The sequence below is a fragment of the Chiloscyllium punctatum genome, chromosome 4 (assembly GCF_047496795.1).
Source record: "Chiloscyllium punctatum isolate Juve2018m chromosome 4, sChiPun1.3, whole genome shotgun sequence".
In the NCBI taxonomy this organism is placed as follows: Eukaryota; Metazoa; Chordata; class Chondrichthyes; order Orectolobiformes; family Hemiscylliidae; genus Chiloscyllium; species Chiloscyllium punctatum.
The window spans coordinates 103,850,017-103,863,172 of NC_092742.1; the positions used below are offsets into that span (position 1 = coordinate 103,850,017).

General features: G+C 53.0%; 1 protein-coding gene across 3 annotated transcripts in view; it reads right to left on the reverse strand.

Annotated features, from left to right (window-relative positions):
- Positions 1-219: 219 nt before the first annotated feature.
- Positions 220-13,156, reverse strand: part of LOC140476606 (pleckstrin homology domain-containing family D member 1-like) — a 158,373-nt gene continuing 145,436 nt past the window's right edge. Inside the window, exon 13 of one of the 3 annotated variants that reach the window (XM_072569460.1) lies at positions 220-1,000. In XM_072569460.1, coding sequence (XP_072425561.1) covers positions 882-1,000 — 119 coding nt within the window. In that variant the 3' untranslated portion in view covers positions 220-881. Of the gene's footprint in view, positions 1,034-8,777; positions 8,838-13,156 lie in introns of those variants that run through there. The other 2 variants (XM_072569459.1, XM_072569461.1) reach the window with 2 other exon arrangements.

Here is a 13,156-nt window from a genome sequence, read left to right on the forward strand (position 1 = left end):
ATCCACTCCACCCTCTCCTCCCTGACCTATCACCTTCATCTCCTCCCCCACTCACCCATTGTACTCTATGCTACTCTCTCCCCACCCCCACCCTCCTCTAGCTTATCTCTCCACGCTGCAGGCTCACTGCCTTTATTCCTGATGAAGGGCTTTTGCCCGAAACGTCGATTTCGCTGCTCGTTGGATGCTGCCTGAACTGCTGTGCTCTTCCAGCGCCACTGATCCAGAACAATGTTATTTTAAGTACAGTGAAGGCATTAGATAAGGGCCTCACCCTGACTCACTCCTGTGCATGCATTTGCACTTTGACCTGTTAATCAGTTCCTAATCAATCCTGAAGATATGCAGGCGAGGTGGGTTCGCCAGGTTAGCAGGGTTACAGGGGAGGGTCGGTGTGGACTAGATGGGCCAACTGGCCTGCTCCCACACTATAAGGATTCCAAGATTCGCAAACAGCTTGTTCCCTTCCAATGCTTTTCACTCGCGGGCCCTTCAGTGAGTGCTGGGAGTCAGAGCAAAAGCAGACTCAGCATCAAGAGGGGCGGCACGGGTCAGCCGCTGTGTAGAAAACATGCTACCCGCTTGCCCTCTCCGGAGAACGGACAGCAGTCGGCCTTTTCCCAAATCGGGGAAATCGCTGAGAGAGGGAACTGGGCTCCCGCTGTCCCCTAGGGGAGCCAGCCAGTGGACAGAGGAGACATTGACCCCAGAGAGGGGCTGGGGTAGGGTGGAAGAGCCGAGATCAAAAATCAAATGCATTCGGCCTAAGCTGCTGCTTGTTAACCTAAACCAGGGTGCGTTTGGCTTTTTACAAAGCTGGCTGAAGGATGACATGACAGCAGAAGCGTGACTAGCGCTTGCTAGCAGCCCGCCAGGCAGCGTCACGGGTTTGATGAGTCTTTGAGGGTCATGTACTTATAGACAGTCTCGCGGAAACGCCGATCCCTGCTCAGATTCCTGGCCGTCTCCTTCAGCTCCTCCATGTCCTCTTCCCCGTCACCTGAGGGGACGTTCAAAGAATGGGGATTGGTCACTGAAACAGAGGGGGGACACGCAGGGTGTGAGAGTCATCTCGGAGCAGCCCAACAGTCCCGAGCAGGGGGCTCCATGGCTTTTATTAACAACAACAACAACCACCACTTGCGTCTCGCGAGCCGCCTACTGAGCGCAGCCACAGACCACTGCTGGTCTTCGGGGAAGCTCACAACCAGCTTCCTCCCACCCTCTATCAGCTCCTGGCAAATCCTCCCTCAACTCCTTCAGCCACCTGCCTGTCAAAACCCTTCCATGACCTGAGACACCCTCAAGGAGGTCAACCCGGCTCCCTCCCCCTTCCCTCAAGAGGGCAGGCCCAGCACTGGCTACCACCCCTCCTGAGATGCTACGCAAGAGCATCTCAAAGGAGAGCCACAGGGCCAAGGGTGGCGCAGTGGTTAGCGCTGCTGCCCCACAGCGCCAGGGACCCAGGTTCGATTCCAGCCTCGGGCCACTGACTGTGTGGAGTTTGCACGTTCTCCTCGTGTCTGCGTGGGTTTCCTCCGGGTGCTCCGGTTTCCTCCCACAGTCCAAAAGATGAGCAAGTTAGGGTGAATTGGCCATGTTAAATTACCCATAGTGCTCAGGGATGTGTAGGAGAGGTGCATTAGTCTGGGGTAAATGTAGGGGAATGGTCTGGGTAGGATACTCTCCAGAGGGTCGTGTGGACTTGTTGGGCCGAAGGGCCTGTTTCCACACTCATAGAATCCCTACAGAGTTAGGAGCTTTTTCAAGACCATCTCAAGTCAGGTGAGGGAGGTCTGGCGATGCAGTGAGTAGTGTCCCCACCCCACGGGTCAGGATCTGGGGGGGGGGGGGCCATGGAAAGGGCATTTGAAGCCCAGTCAACCAGGTCACTAGGAGGCCTGGAACCCTTTGCATTCTGCTTGACGGTGAGTGAGATAGCAACCGGGGTCAGCTGACCCTTTTGGAAGGCAATGATACATTACAGCAGTGTTGTTGGGCGGCACGGTGGCACAGTGGTTAGCACTGCTGTCTCACAGCGCCTGAGACCCGGGTTCAATTCCCGCCTCAGTCTGTGTGGAGTTTGCACGTTCTCCCCGTGTCTGCGTGGGTTTCTTCCGGGTGCTCCAGTTTCCTCCCAGAATCCAAAGATGTGCAGGTCAGGTGAATTGGCCATGCTAAATTGCCCATAGTGTTAGGTGAAGGGATAAATGTGGGGGAATGGGTCTGGGTGGGTTGCTGTTCGGAAGGTCGGTGTGGACTTGTTGGGCCGAAGGGCCTGTTTCCACACTGTAAGTAATCTAATTTAAGTCAAATGTCAGTAAGCAATGTGACTTTATTCAAGAAGAGGGAGACTTCATAGCAAGAATGTTCACTGAACCTAACTGACAATATGTACAGCAGTGTTGTGTGAGCCAGTTCAATGGAGACCCATAGCCTAACCCTTGGAGATGACGGGTCAGGGTGGCTGGGGGGGGAGGTGGGGTGGTCGAGTAAAGCTCAGCCAGGGGGATAAAGTGAACACTGTCAATGACACAGGATGGTTCAGCTACATGGTACTTTGCTTAAATATCCTTCAGCGCAGACCTCAGTCTCCAACAGCTGAAAGCCTTTGGAAGCTGAGCCCTTTCCAGTCAGTATGAGTGGTGCTCCAGATTTGACGGCAGGGTATTCTACCCCAACCTCCCTTTGGGTGGAGAGTAGAGAAAAGGCTGGCATTGCCCCAATGGCTGGAGTTCATGTTCCATAACTCACAACCCTGGCATGGTGCCATGTGAACACTCCATTGTTTCACATAAGAGTCACACAATATGGAAACAGACCCTTCGTCCATGCTGAGCAGATATCCTAAGCTAATCTTGTCCCGTTTGCCAGCACCCGGCCCATATCCCTCCAAACCCTTCCTATTCATATACCCATCCAGATGCCTTTAAAAGTTGCAAGTGTACCAGCCACCACCACATCCTCTGGCAGCTCATTCCATACACGTACCACCCTCTGCGTGAAAAAAGTTACCCCTTTCCTCTCTCACCTTAAACCCATGCCATTTAGCTTGGGATTCCCCTACCTACTCCCCTTATCCATGCCCCTCCTGAGTTTATAAGGCCAACCCTCAGCTTTTGAGACTACAGAGAATATAGCTCCAGCCTATTCAGCCTCTCCCTGTACCACACACCCTCCAGTCTCAGCAACTACTTTGCAAAGCGTTTCTGCGCCCTTTCTAGTTTAACAACATCTTTGCTATAGTCGGGAGACCAGAGGTGAATGTGGTATTCTAAACGTGGCCTCACTGAAATTCTGCACAGCTACAAGACGGTGTCCCAATTTCTATATTCGACGCTCTGACCTATGATGACAAGTGTGCCAAACACCTTCTTCACCACCCTGCGACTCCACTTTCAAGGAACTAGGAACCTGCGCTGCAAGGTCTCCTTGTTCAGCAACACACCCCCGGGACCCGACCATTAAGTGTAAAGGCTCTGCCCTGAATTTCCTGATCAAAGGGGCCTAACCGTGGTCTGCAGCCTGAGGCCAACCCACCACATCACCCACCACCACAGGCTTCCAGAAGCATCCAAATCTGAGCACGTGGGCCAAATCAACATGGGTTTACTCTTGAAGAATTTATCCTTTCGGGACTCAGTGAATGTGTAAAGCCATCAGATCCAACAAGGTGAGGTAACCTCCTGATCATGGCTAATCAAACTCCATGTTGGGGAACACTCGGAGCAGTACTGAGGGTGGTAAGGGCACAGAGTGTACTCTTGAGTGGCGCATTTCAGTGACCACCACTAAGAGTGACTCAGGAACAGCACCACGGAGATGTGGTTGGTGGAGATCAGGCATCTCAGCTGCAGGGCATCTCTGCGAGAGTCCCTCAGGGTTGGTGTCCCTAGGCCCAACAACTGCCTCATCAATGACGTTTCCTCCATTACAAGGTCAGAAGTGGGCACGTTCGCCCATGATTGCGCAGTGTTCGGCACCGTTCACGACTCCTCTCAGATACTGAAGCAGTCCGCATTCAAATGCAGCAAGATCTGGACAATATCATCCAGGCCTGTGCCGACAAGTGGTAAGTAACACTCACGCCACACAGATGCCAGACAATGACAGCAAAGGTGAATCAAACCAGCACCTCGTGATATTCAATGGTATTACCGTTACTGAATCCCCCACGATCAATATCCTGAGGTTGACCAGAAACTGAACTGGACGCACTACACAAAGGCTACAAGAGAAGGTGACAAGGAATACTGCAGTGACAAACGCAGCTCCTGACATCCCAAAGCCTACCCCCCATCCACCAAGGTACAAGTCAGGAGTGTGATGGAATACTCCCTGCTTACCTGGATGGGTGCAGCTCCAACAACACTCAAGAAGCTTGACACCATCCGGGACAAAGCAACCCACTTGATTGGCATCATGTCTACAAACATTCAATCCCTGCACCACCAGCGCTCAGCACCAGTGTGTACCATCTAGAAGATGCACTGCAGAAATTCACCAAACAGCACCCTCCAAACCCACGACCACTTCCATCTAGAAGGACAAGGGCAACAGGTACTTGGGAATACCACCACCTGCAAGTTCCCCTCCAAGCCACCCTGACTTGGAAATATACCATCGTTTCTTCACAGTCGTTGGTCAAAATCCTGGAATTCCCTCCTTACCGGCATTCCGGGTCAACCCACAGCAAGGGGACTGCAGCGATTCAAGAAGGCAGTTCACCTCCACCTTCTCAAGGGCAAATAGGGATGGGCTATCAATGCTGGCCAGCCAGCGACCCCCAAACCCCACAAATGAATAACAAGTCATTCACCTGCCTAGATTAGATTCCTTACAATATGGAAACTAACAAGTCCACACCGCCCCTCTGAAGAGTAACCCACCCAGACCCATTCCCATACCCTATATTTACCCCTGACTAATGCACCTAACACTTTGGGCAATTTACCATGGCCAGTTCACCTGACCTGCACATCTTTGGACTGTGGGAGGAAACCGGAGCACCCGGAGGAAACCCACGCAGACACGGGGAGGATGTGCAAACTCCACACAGTCAGTCGCCTGAGGTTGGAGTCGAACCCGGGTCCCTGGCGTTATGAGGCAATAGTGCTAACCACTGAGCCACCGTGCCACCACACGGTCACCTCCCACAGCCATCCTGGTAAACATCTACCCCCACCCTCATCACTGCTTGCCTCGTGAGCTGTTCCTCACGAGACCAATTCGCCAGCCAACTGGAATTTCTTGTTGCCACTTAGAGTCATAGCGTCACATTGCATGGAACAGATCCTTCTGCACCAACCAGACATCCCTATCTGACCTAATCCATTTTGCCAGCATTTAGCCCATATCCCTCTAAACTCTATCTATTGACACACCTACCCAGATACCTTTTAAATGTTGTAATTGTACCAGCCTCCACCACTTCCTCTGGCAGCTCATTCCATACACACATCACCCTCTGTGTGAAAAAGTTATCCTTCAGATCCTTTTCATACTTTCCCCTCTCACCCTAAACCTATGCCCTCTAGTTCTGGACTCCCCCACCCCAGGGAAAAGACTTTGCCTATTAATCCAATCCATGCCCCTCATAATTTTGTAAACCTGTATAAGGTCACCTCTCAGCCTCTGACACTCCAGGGAAAACAGCCCCAGCCTGTTCAGCCTCTCCCTGTAGCTCAGACCCTCCAACCCTGGCAACATCCTTGTAAATCCTTTCTGAACCCTTTCAAGTTTCACAGCATCTTTCCGATAGGAAGGAGACCAGAATTGCATGCAATATTCCAACAGTGGCCTAACCAATGTCCTGTACAGCCGCAACATGACCTCCCAACTCCTGCACTCAATACTCTGACCAATAAAGATAAGCATACCAAACCCCTCTCTTCACTATCCTATCGACCTGCGACTCCACTTTCAAGGAGCTATGAACCTGCATCAGCAAGATGACATCCCAACTCCTTTATTCATAATGTTCTGACCAATGAAGGCAAGCATGCCAAATGCCTTCTTTACCACCCCGTTGGTAAAGGTATTTGGATCGGTATGTGTGAGAAGGGTTTAGAGGGATGGCCCAATTTCTGACCAATGGGACTAGGGACTGGGACGTCTGGTTGGCATGGACCAGTTGGACCGAAGGGTCTGTTTTCTGTGCCGTATGACTCTGTGACTGGATTGTCAATACTTCCTAACCAAAACTGCTCATGGACGGTATGGCAAAACTTTGCCCCCTGAAGCCGGGTGTCCTGTCTGAGGTGGGGGGGGGGGGGGGGGCTGTGCCCTGGAGCTGTGACATGACACTGACTGCTGTCTGCTCCCACCAGAGGGTTGAAGATTGTGTCTGCAGTGACAGGCAACACCAAGAGCCTCTTGCGGCCTCGCTCCACACCTCCGAGTACCAACTGGGGCCCTTACAGACACATACAGACTGGCCGCCATACTGAGGGAGCTCGGCACCATTGGCCCATCCACTGTTGGGACAATTGGCCAAAACCAGGGCACACTCTGGCCTCTTAGGGTTTTCTTCATTAATTAACAGGATGAGGCCAGCATTTATTGCCCATCCTTAATTGCCCAGAGGACTGTTAAGGGTCAACCACATTACTGTGGGACTGGAGTCACTGGAGTTATGCCAGACCAGGTAAGGATGGCAGCTTCCTTCCCGAAAGGGAATCGGTGAAGCAGATGGGCTTTTCTGATAAATGGAACGTTGAATTCAAATTCCACCGCCTGGGGCCCTGCAACACTCCCTGGAACATTCCTGGGTCCCTGGAACATTCCCCGGGTCTCTGGAACATTCCCTGGAACATTCCCCGGGTCTCCAGAACATTCCCTGGGTCCCTGGAACATTCCCTGGAACATTCCCCGGGTCTCCAGAACATTCCCTGGGTCCCTGGAACATTCACTGCGTCTCCGGAACATTCCCTGGGTCTCCGGAACATGGCTCACAGCAGTACCATCTCCTGGTGATTTTCTCCTGGCATCAGACAACACCAGCAGAGGTCACATGAGATAACCCAGCAGTGGACTGCGAATTCCCTCAGGGTGGGCTGTGTCCAGGCAATGGAATAACCTCCCACTCTTTGGATCTGTGCACAGTTCCTGAGTTGGATGTACCCTGGGCTAGGGGTAGCCTCTTACCATCTCCGCCACACCCCACCCCGATGTGTGAGCCGAATAACATCTTCTGAGGAGGCTGGCTGCAGGAGACTAAGGGATAAAAGCTAGCAGCTAACATTGTCGAATCGCGTCTCACCAGTGTTGCCAAACCAAACTCTCACAGGTAAGGCCATTGACCAAAAGCGTGGGCCTTGAAGGAGGGGTTAAAGACGACAGAGAAGCAGACAAGCACAGGTATATTCAGGAGGATCTTACATAGGTCAACAGGCAAGCACAGCCAACAACGCAACATTTTGTAGACCATCGGGGATCATAATAATACAATCAGAGAGAGAGAGTGAGAGAGAGAGAGAGAGAGAGAGAGAGAGAGAGAGAGGGGGGGGGGGGAGGGGGGCAGATAGGATCATTAGCAACAGAGGAGAGGGAGAGAAAGAAAGGCAGACAGGAACGTATTAATACAGGAGAGAGAAAGAGAAAGAGGCAGACTGGAGTGAATTAATACAACCAGGATGTGAGGACATGTCAAAAAACAAATGATAACTGGATCCATGGGCCAGTTGGAGAGCTTGAGTAAATCAAAAGGTTAAAAAGGATGAAGAAAAATGTCAAGCAGCAGTTTGGGGGTAAATGAGCGATTGAACACCTCACTGCTCACGTCCCGGCCTTCTGTTACACTAAACCCGAGCTCCCAGGAGTGAAAGACCAGCTCCCGATGACAGTACAGCAAGCTGATAGCACCGAAAACTGGCCATTCATCCCCATTGCTGTTGATGCATCACAGAAACAGCCTCCCACTTCTTTGGAAACACCAACAGACCTTTTCTCCAGTGAGCATTGGTTCTCAGTCATTGCCAGGGGGCGGGGCACCCCTCCTAACCGCTCCCTGTCGCCGAGCTATTTCTCCTCAATGCCCCAGTGAGTTACTGTGGGGGTGGGTGATCTGATATCGATAACCTCCTCCCACTCCCAGCGGTTTTTGGATGGACTGCAAGTGTTTCCTCCACACCCTCAAGAGTATCATAGTACAGAAGGCCGCTTGGCCCATCAAGCCCGTGCTGTACTTGAAGGGATCCCCTGTAAATGTGTTGAAGTGAGGGGTGGGGGTGCTATCCCCACACTCCCCCCACCCCCCTCCCGTAATCCCCTTCTCTTTAAAACAACTCCCCCGAGCTCAGCAGAGATGTCCCACACATCGCGGCCGCTCCCCAGCGAATGGATCGACCATTCCTCCTTCTGCCTTTCTCGAACCTTCCTCCCGGTTTCCAAATGGCGTCCTCGGTGCAGGGTCTGGACAGGGGACCGTGCTGGTGGGGCTGGCGGTGGGGGGGGGGCTTGTTCCTAGGGCTAGGCCATATTCTGTCACAGGATGACGGGCTGAATGGCCTCCCCACCTGTCTCCCGCTCCAGATGATGTGGGGCCCAGCCTCATCTGGGAACTTCCTTGAGGGGGGTGGGGGGGAATGGGGGTGTTAAGTTGGAGAGCCACTCCACACTGCCCCACCCCTCCCAAAAAACATAGAAGACAAGTGCAGGAGTAGGCCATTCAGCCCTTTGAGCCAGCACGGAGAAGCTTGTGAGCCGGTGTCATTGTCAAAGCTTGCATTGTGATGGCACCCAAATGTCCAACGCCCAAACCCCACCCCGGCCCCCACTCCGACGCTTAGCACCTCATGACTCTGCGGCGACCCGCAGGGACCGGAACCTTCCGCACGCTGAGGGAAAGAAAGATGGCACCCGCCAGTGAGATCCCATCAGAGCTACTTCCCATTCCCTCCCTCCCACTTCACCAGCACGACGCCCTCCACGGGCCCCAGCCTCTGGGCCTGACCTTATTCCCTGAGTTGGGGGAGGGGAGGACAACTACAATTCCCCACCACCCCCGTCCCCCAACACCACCACCATATGACCTTAGAGATCATTCCGGCAACAGAGGGTCAAGATGAGTGTGTGTGAGACTGTGTTTGTGTGTTTGTGTGTGTGTGCGTGCGTGCGTGCGTGTGTGTGACAGTGTGAGTGACAGTGTGTGAGACTGTGTGAGACAGTGTGAGACAGTGTGAGTGTGTATGACACAGTGAGTGTGTGTGAGACAGTGTGAGTGTGTGTGGGACAGTGTGTGTGGCAGTGTGAGTGTGTGTGAGGCAGTGTGAGGCAGTGTGAGTGTGTGTGAGACAGTGTGTGTGGCAGTGTGAGTGTGTGTGAGGCAGTGTGAGTGTGTGTGAGACAGTGTGAGTGTGTGTGAGGCAGTGTGAGTGTGTGTGAGACAGTGTGAGTGTGTGTGAGGCAGTGTGAGTGTGTGAGAGACAGTGTGAGTGTGTGTGAGTGTGTGAGAGACAGTGTGAGTGTGTGTGAGTGTGTGAGAGACAGTGTGATGGCGTGTGAGACAGTGCGAGTGTGTGTGAGAGAGTATGAGTGTGTGTATGACACAGTGTGTATATGAGGACAGTGAGAGTGCGAGTGTGTCTGTGTGTGTGTGGGGGGGGGTGTGATTATGTGCATGAGTGTCGCTAGGTGAGAGTGTGAGCGCGAGCAGGGGAGGGTCAGCTTGAGCTGGGGGTTGGGTGTAAACTGTGGGCGGTGAGAGTGAGAACGGAGTAGGAAGTGAATGGCAGCTGAGGGGTGAGGCAGAGTTGGAATCGTGTGTGAGATGGGGAGGAGGAAGTGTGAACCAGGGGGGAGTCGGTGATAACTGGTTCAGTGAATGAAAACCAGGAAACTAATGTGGGGTGTGTGTGTGTGAACTGAGGGGAGTGAGTGTGAGCAGTATGTGTGTGAGAGAGTCTGAACTCTGGGGTGATGATGATGAACTGGGGGAGTGAGTGTAAACTGGGGGAGTGAGTGTAAACTGGGGGAGTGAGTGTGAACTGGGGGAGTGAGTGTGAACTGGGGGAGTGAGTGTGAACTGGGGGAGTGAGTGTAAACTGGGGGAGTGAGTGTGTACTGGGGGAGTGAGTGCGAACTGGGGGAGTGAGTGTGTACTGGGGGAGTGAGTGTGTACTGGGGGAGTGAGTGCGAACTGGGGGAGTGAGTGTGAGCAGTATGTGTGTGAGAGAGTCTGAACTCTGGGGTGATGATGATGAACTGGGGGAGTGAGTGTAAACTGGGGGAGTGAGTGTGAACTGGGGGAGTGAGTGTGAACTGGGGGAGTGAGTGTGAACTGGGGGAGTGAGTGTGAGCAGTATGTGTGTGAGAGAGTCTGAACTCTGGGGTGATGATGATGAACTGGGGGAGTGAGTGTAAACTGGGGGAGTGAGTGTGAGCAGTATGTGTGTGAGAGAGTCTGAACTCTGGGGTGATGATGATGAACTGGGGGAGTGAGTGTAAACTGGGGGAGTGAGTGTGAACTGGGGGAGTGAGTGTGAACTGGGGGAGTGAGTGTGAACTGGGGGAGTGAGTGCGAACTGGGGGAGTGAGTGCGAACTGGGGGAGTGAGTGTAAACTGGGGGAGTGAGTGTGAACTGGGGGAGTGAGTGCGAACTGGGGGAGTGAGTGTGTACTGGGGGAGTGAGTGCGAACTGGGGGAGTGAGTGTGAACTGGGGGAGTGAGTGTGTACTGGGGGAGTGAGTGTGAACTGAGGGAGTGAGTGCGAACTGGGGGAGTGAGTGCGAACTGGGGGAGTGAGTGCGAACTGGGGGAGTGAGTGTGTACTGGGGGAGTGAGTGTGAACTGGGGGAGTGAGTGTGAACTGAGGGAGTGAGTGTGAACTGGGGGAGTGAGTGTGTACTGGGGGAGTGAGTGCGAACTGGGGGAGTGAGTGCGAACTGGGGGAGTGAGTGTGAACTGGGGGAGTGAGTGTAAACTGGGGGAGTTAGTGTGTACTGGGGGAGTGAGTGTGTACTGGGGGAGTGAGTGCGAACTGGGGGAGTGAGTGTGAACTGGGGGAGTGAGTTTGAACTGGGGGAGTGAGTGTGTACTGGGGGAGTGAGTGTGAACTGGGGGAGTGAGTGTAAACTGGGGGAGTGAGTGTGAACTGGGGGAGTGAGTGTAAACTGGGGGAGTGAGTGTAAACTGGGGGAGTGAGTGCGAACTGGGGGAGTGAGTGCGAACTGGGGGAGTGAGTGTAAACTGGGGGAGTGAGTGTGAACTGGGGGAGTGAGTGTGAACTGGGGGAGTGAGTGCGAACTGGAGGAGTGAGTGTGTACTGGGGGAGTGAGTGTGAACTGGGGGAGTGAGTGTAAACTGGGGGAGTGAGTGTGAACTGGGGAGTGAGTGTAAACTGGGGGAGTGAGTACGAACTGGAGGAGTGAGTACGAACTGGAGGAGTGAGTGTGTACTGGGGGAGTGAGTGTGAACTGGGGGAGTGAGTGCGAACTGGGGGAGTGAGTGCGAACTGGGGGAGTGAGTGTAAACTGGGGGAGTGAGTGTGAACTGGGGGAGTGAGTGCGAACTGGAGGAGTGAGTGTGTACTGGGGGAGTGAGTGCGAACTGGAGGAGTGAGTGTGAACTGGGGGAGTGAGTGTGAACTGGGGGTGGTCAATTATATGTTGGGACAGAGTGAGTATGATATTGGGAGGTGACCAAGTATGAACTGGGGGAGACTGGGTGAGAGTGGGGGTGACTTCTTGTCTACGGGGGGGGGGAGGGTGAGTTGAGTGAGTGTGAGCTGAGGGGAGGGAAGAGTGTGTCGAATTGTTCTTGTTGGATGCTGTGTTGGGATTTCCCCAGGGAAAATTCACCCACTTCCACCCAATTCCCATCTCAGTGCACACACACAGTCTTCAACACTGCTGTCTCATAGTCCAGGGGAACCCAAGTGCCCACATCCTTGTGTTTCTATGCAGCACCCAGAGAAATCTCAGAGGCTGCCGAGACCAAGGGAGATTTCAGAGCCAGAAATGCAGGGGATTATAAAAACAAGGCAGAGAGTGTTTAAGCCGCAGAATGAAACGAATCAGAAAGCCAAGGGAAGAATAAAAATAATAAAATGGAAAGAGGTTTGTGGTCTGGAAGAGAAGGATGTTATCTTTTAATCTCTCATGGTGAGGGCTGTCTATTGTTACCTGTCCTTAATTGCCCCTTTAACTCCGCTGGGCAGAGAGCAGTTAAGCACGTTGCTGTGGGTCTGGAGTCACGTGGAGGCCAGACTGGGTCAAAGGCAGCAGGCAGATTTCCTTCCTTGAAGGAGGTGAGTGAGCCAGATGGGTTGGGACAACGGTCGCATGACAGTTGGGTCTGTTCTCATCGGAAAGAAGGCGGCCAAGAGGGGATTTGATAGAGACATACAAGATGATCAGAGGATTAGATAGGGTAGACAGTGAGAGTCTTTTTCCTAGGATGATGACGTCAACTTGTACGAGAGGGCTTAACTATAAATTGAGGGGTGATAAGATTTAAGACAGATGTTAGAGGCAGGTTCTTTACGCAGAGAGTGGTAAGGGTGTGGAATGCCCTACCTGCTAATGGAGGTAAAAACAATGACTGCAGATGCTAGAAACCAGATTCTGGATTAGTGGTGCTGGAAGAGCATAGCAGTTCAGGCAGCATCCAAGTAGCTCCGAAATCGACGTTTCGGGCAAAAGCCCTTTATTCCTGATGAAGGGCTTTTGCCCGAAACGTCGATTTCGAAGCTACTTGGATGCTGCCTGAACTGCTGTGCTCTTCCAGCACCCGCTAATCCAGTACCTGCTAATGTAGTCAACTCAGCCACATTCGGGAGATTTAAACAATCCTTAGATAAGCACGTGGAGGATGATGGGATAGTATAGGGGGGACGAGTTGAGAATAGTTCACAGGTCGGTGCAACATTGAGGGTCTGGGTGAGTTACTCTTCGGAGGGCCGGTGTGGACTTGTGGGGCCGAAGGGCCTGTTCTATGCAGTATTGTTCTATGGTTACTGAAACCGGCTTTTTTAAATCAGTTGAATTTAGGTTCCACCCCTGTGCTTAAGGGGTTGGGGGGAGGTGGGAGGGGGGGGGGGGGGGGGGTGGGGGGAGAGGTGGGAGGATGGTGGTGCTGGGGAGGGATTGAACCCACATCCCAGGGCAGGATCTGGGGGTCTCTCCAGATTACTCATCCAGTGAGATGACTACCATT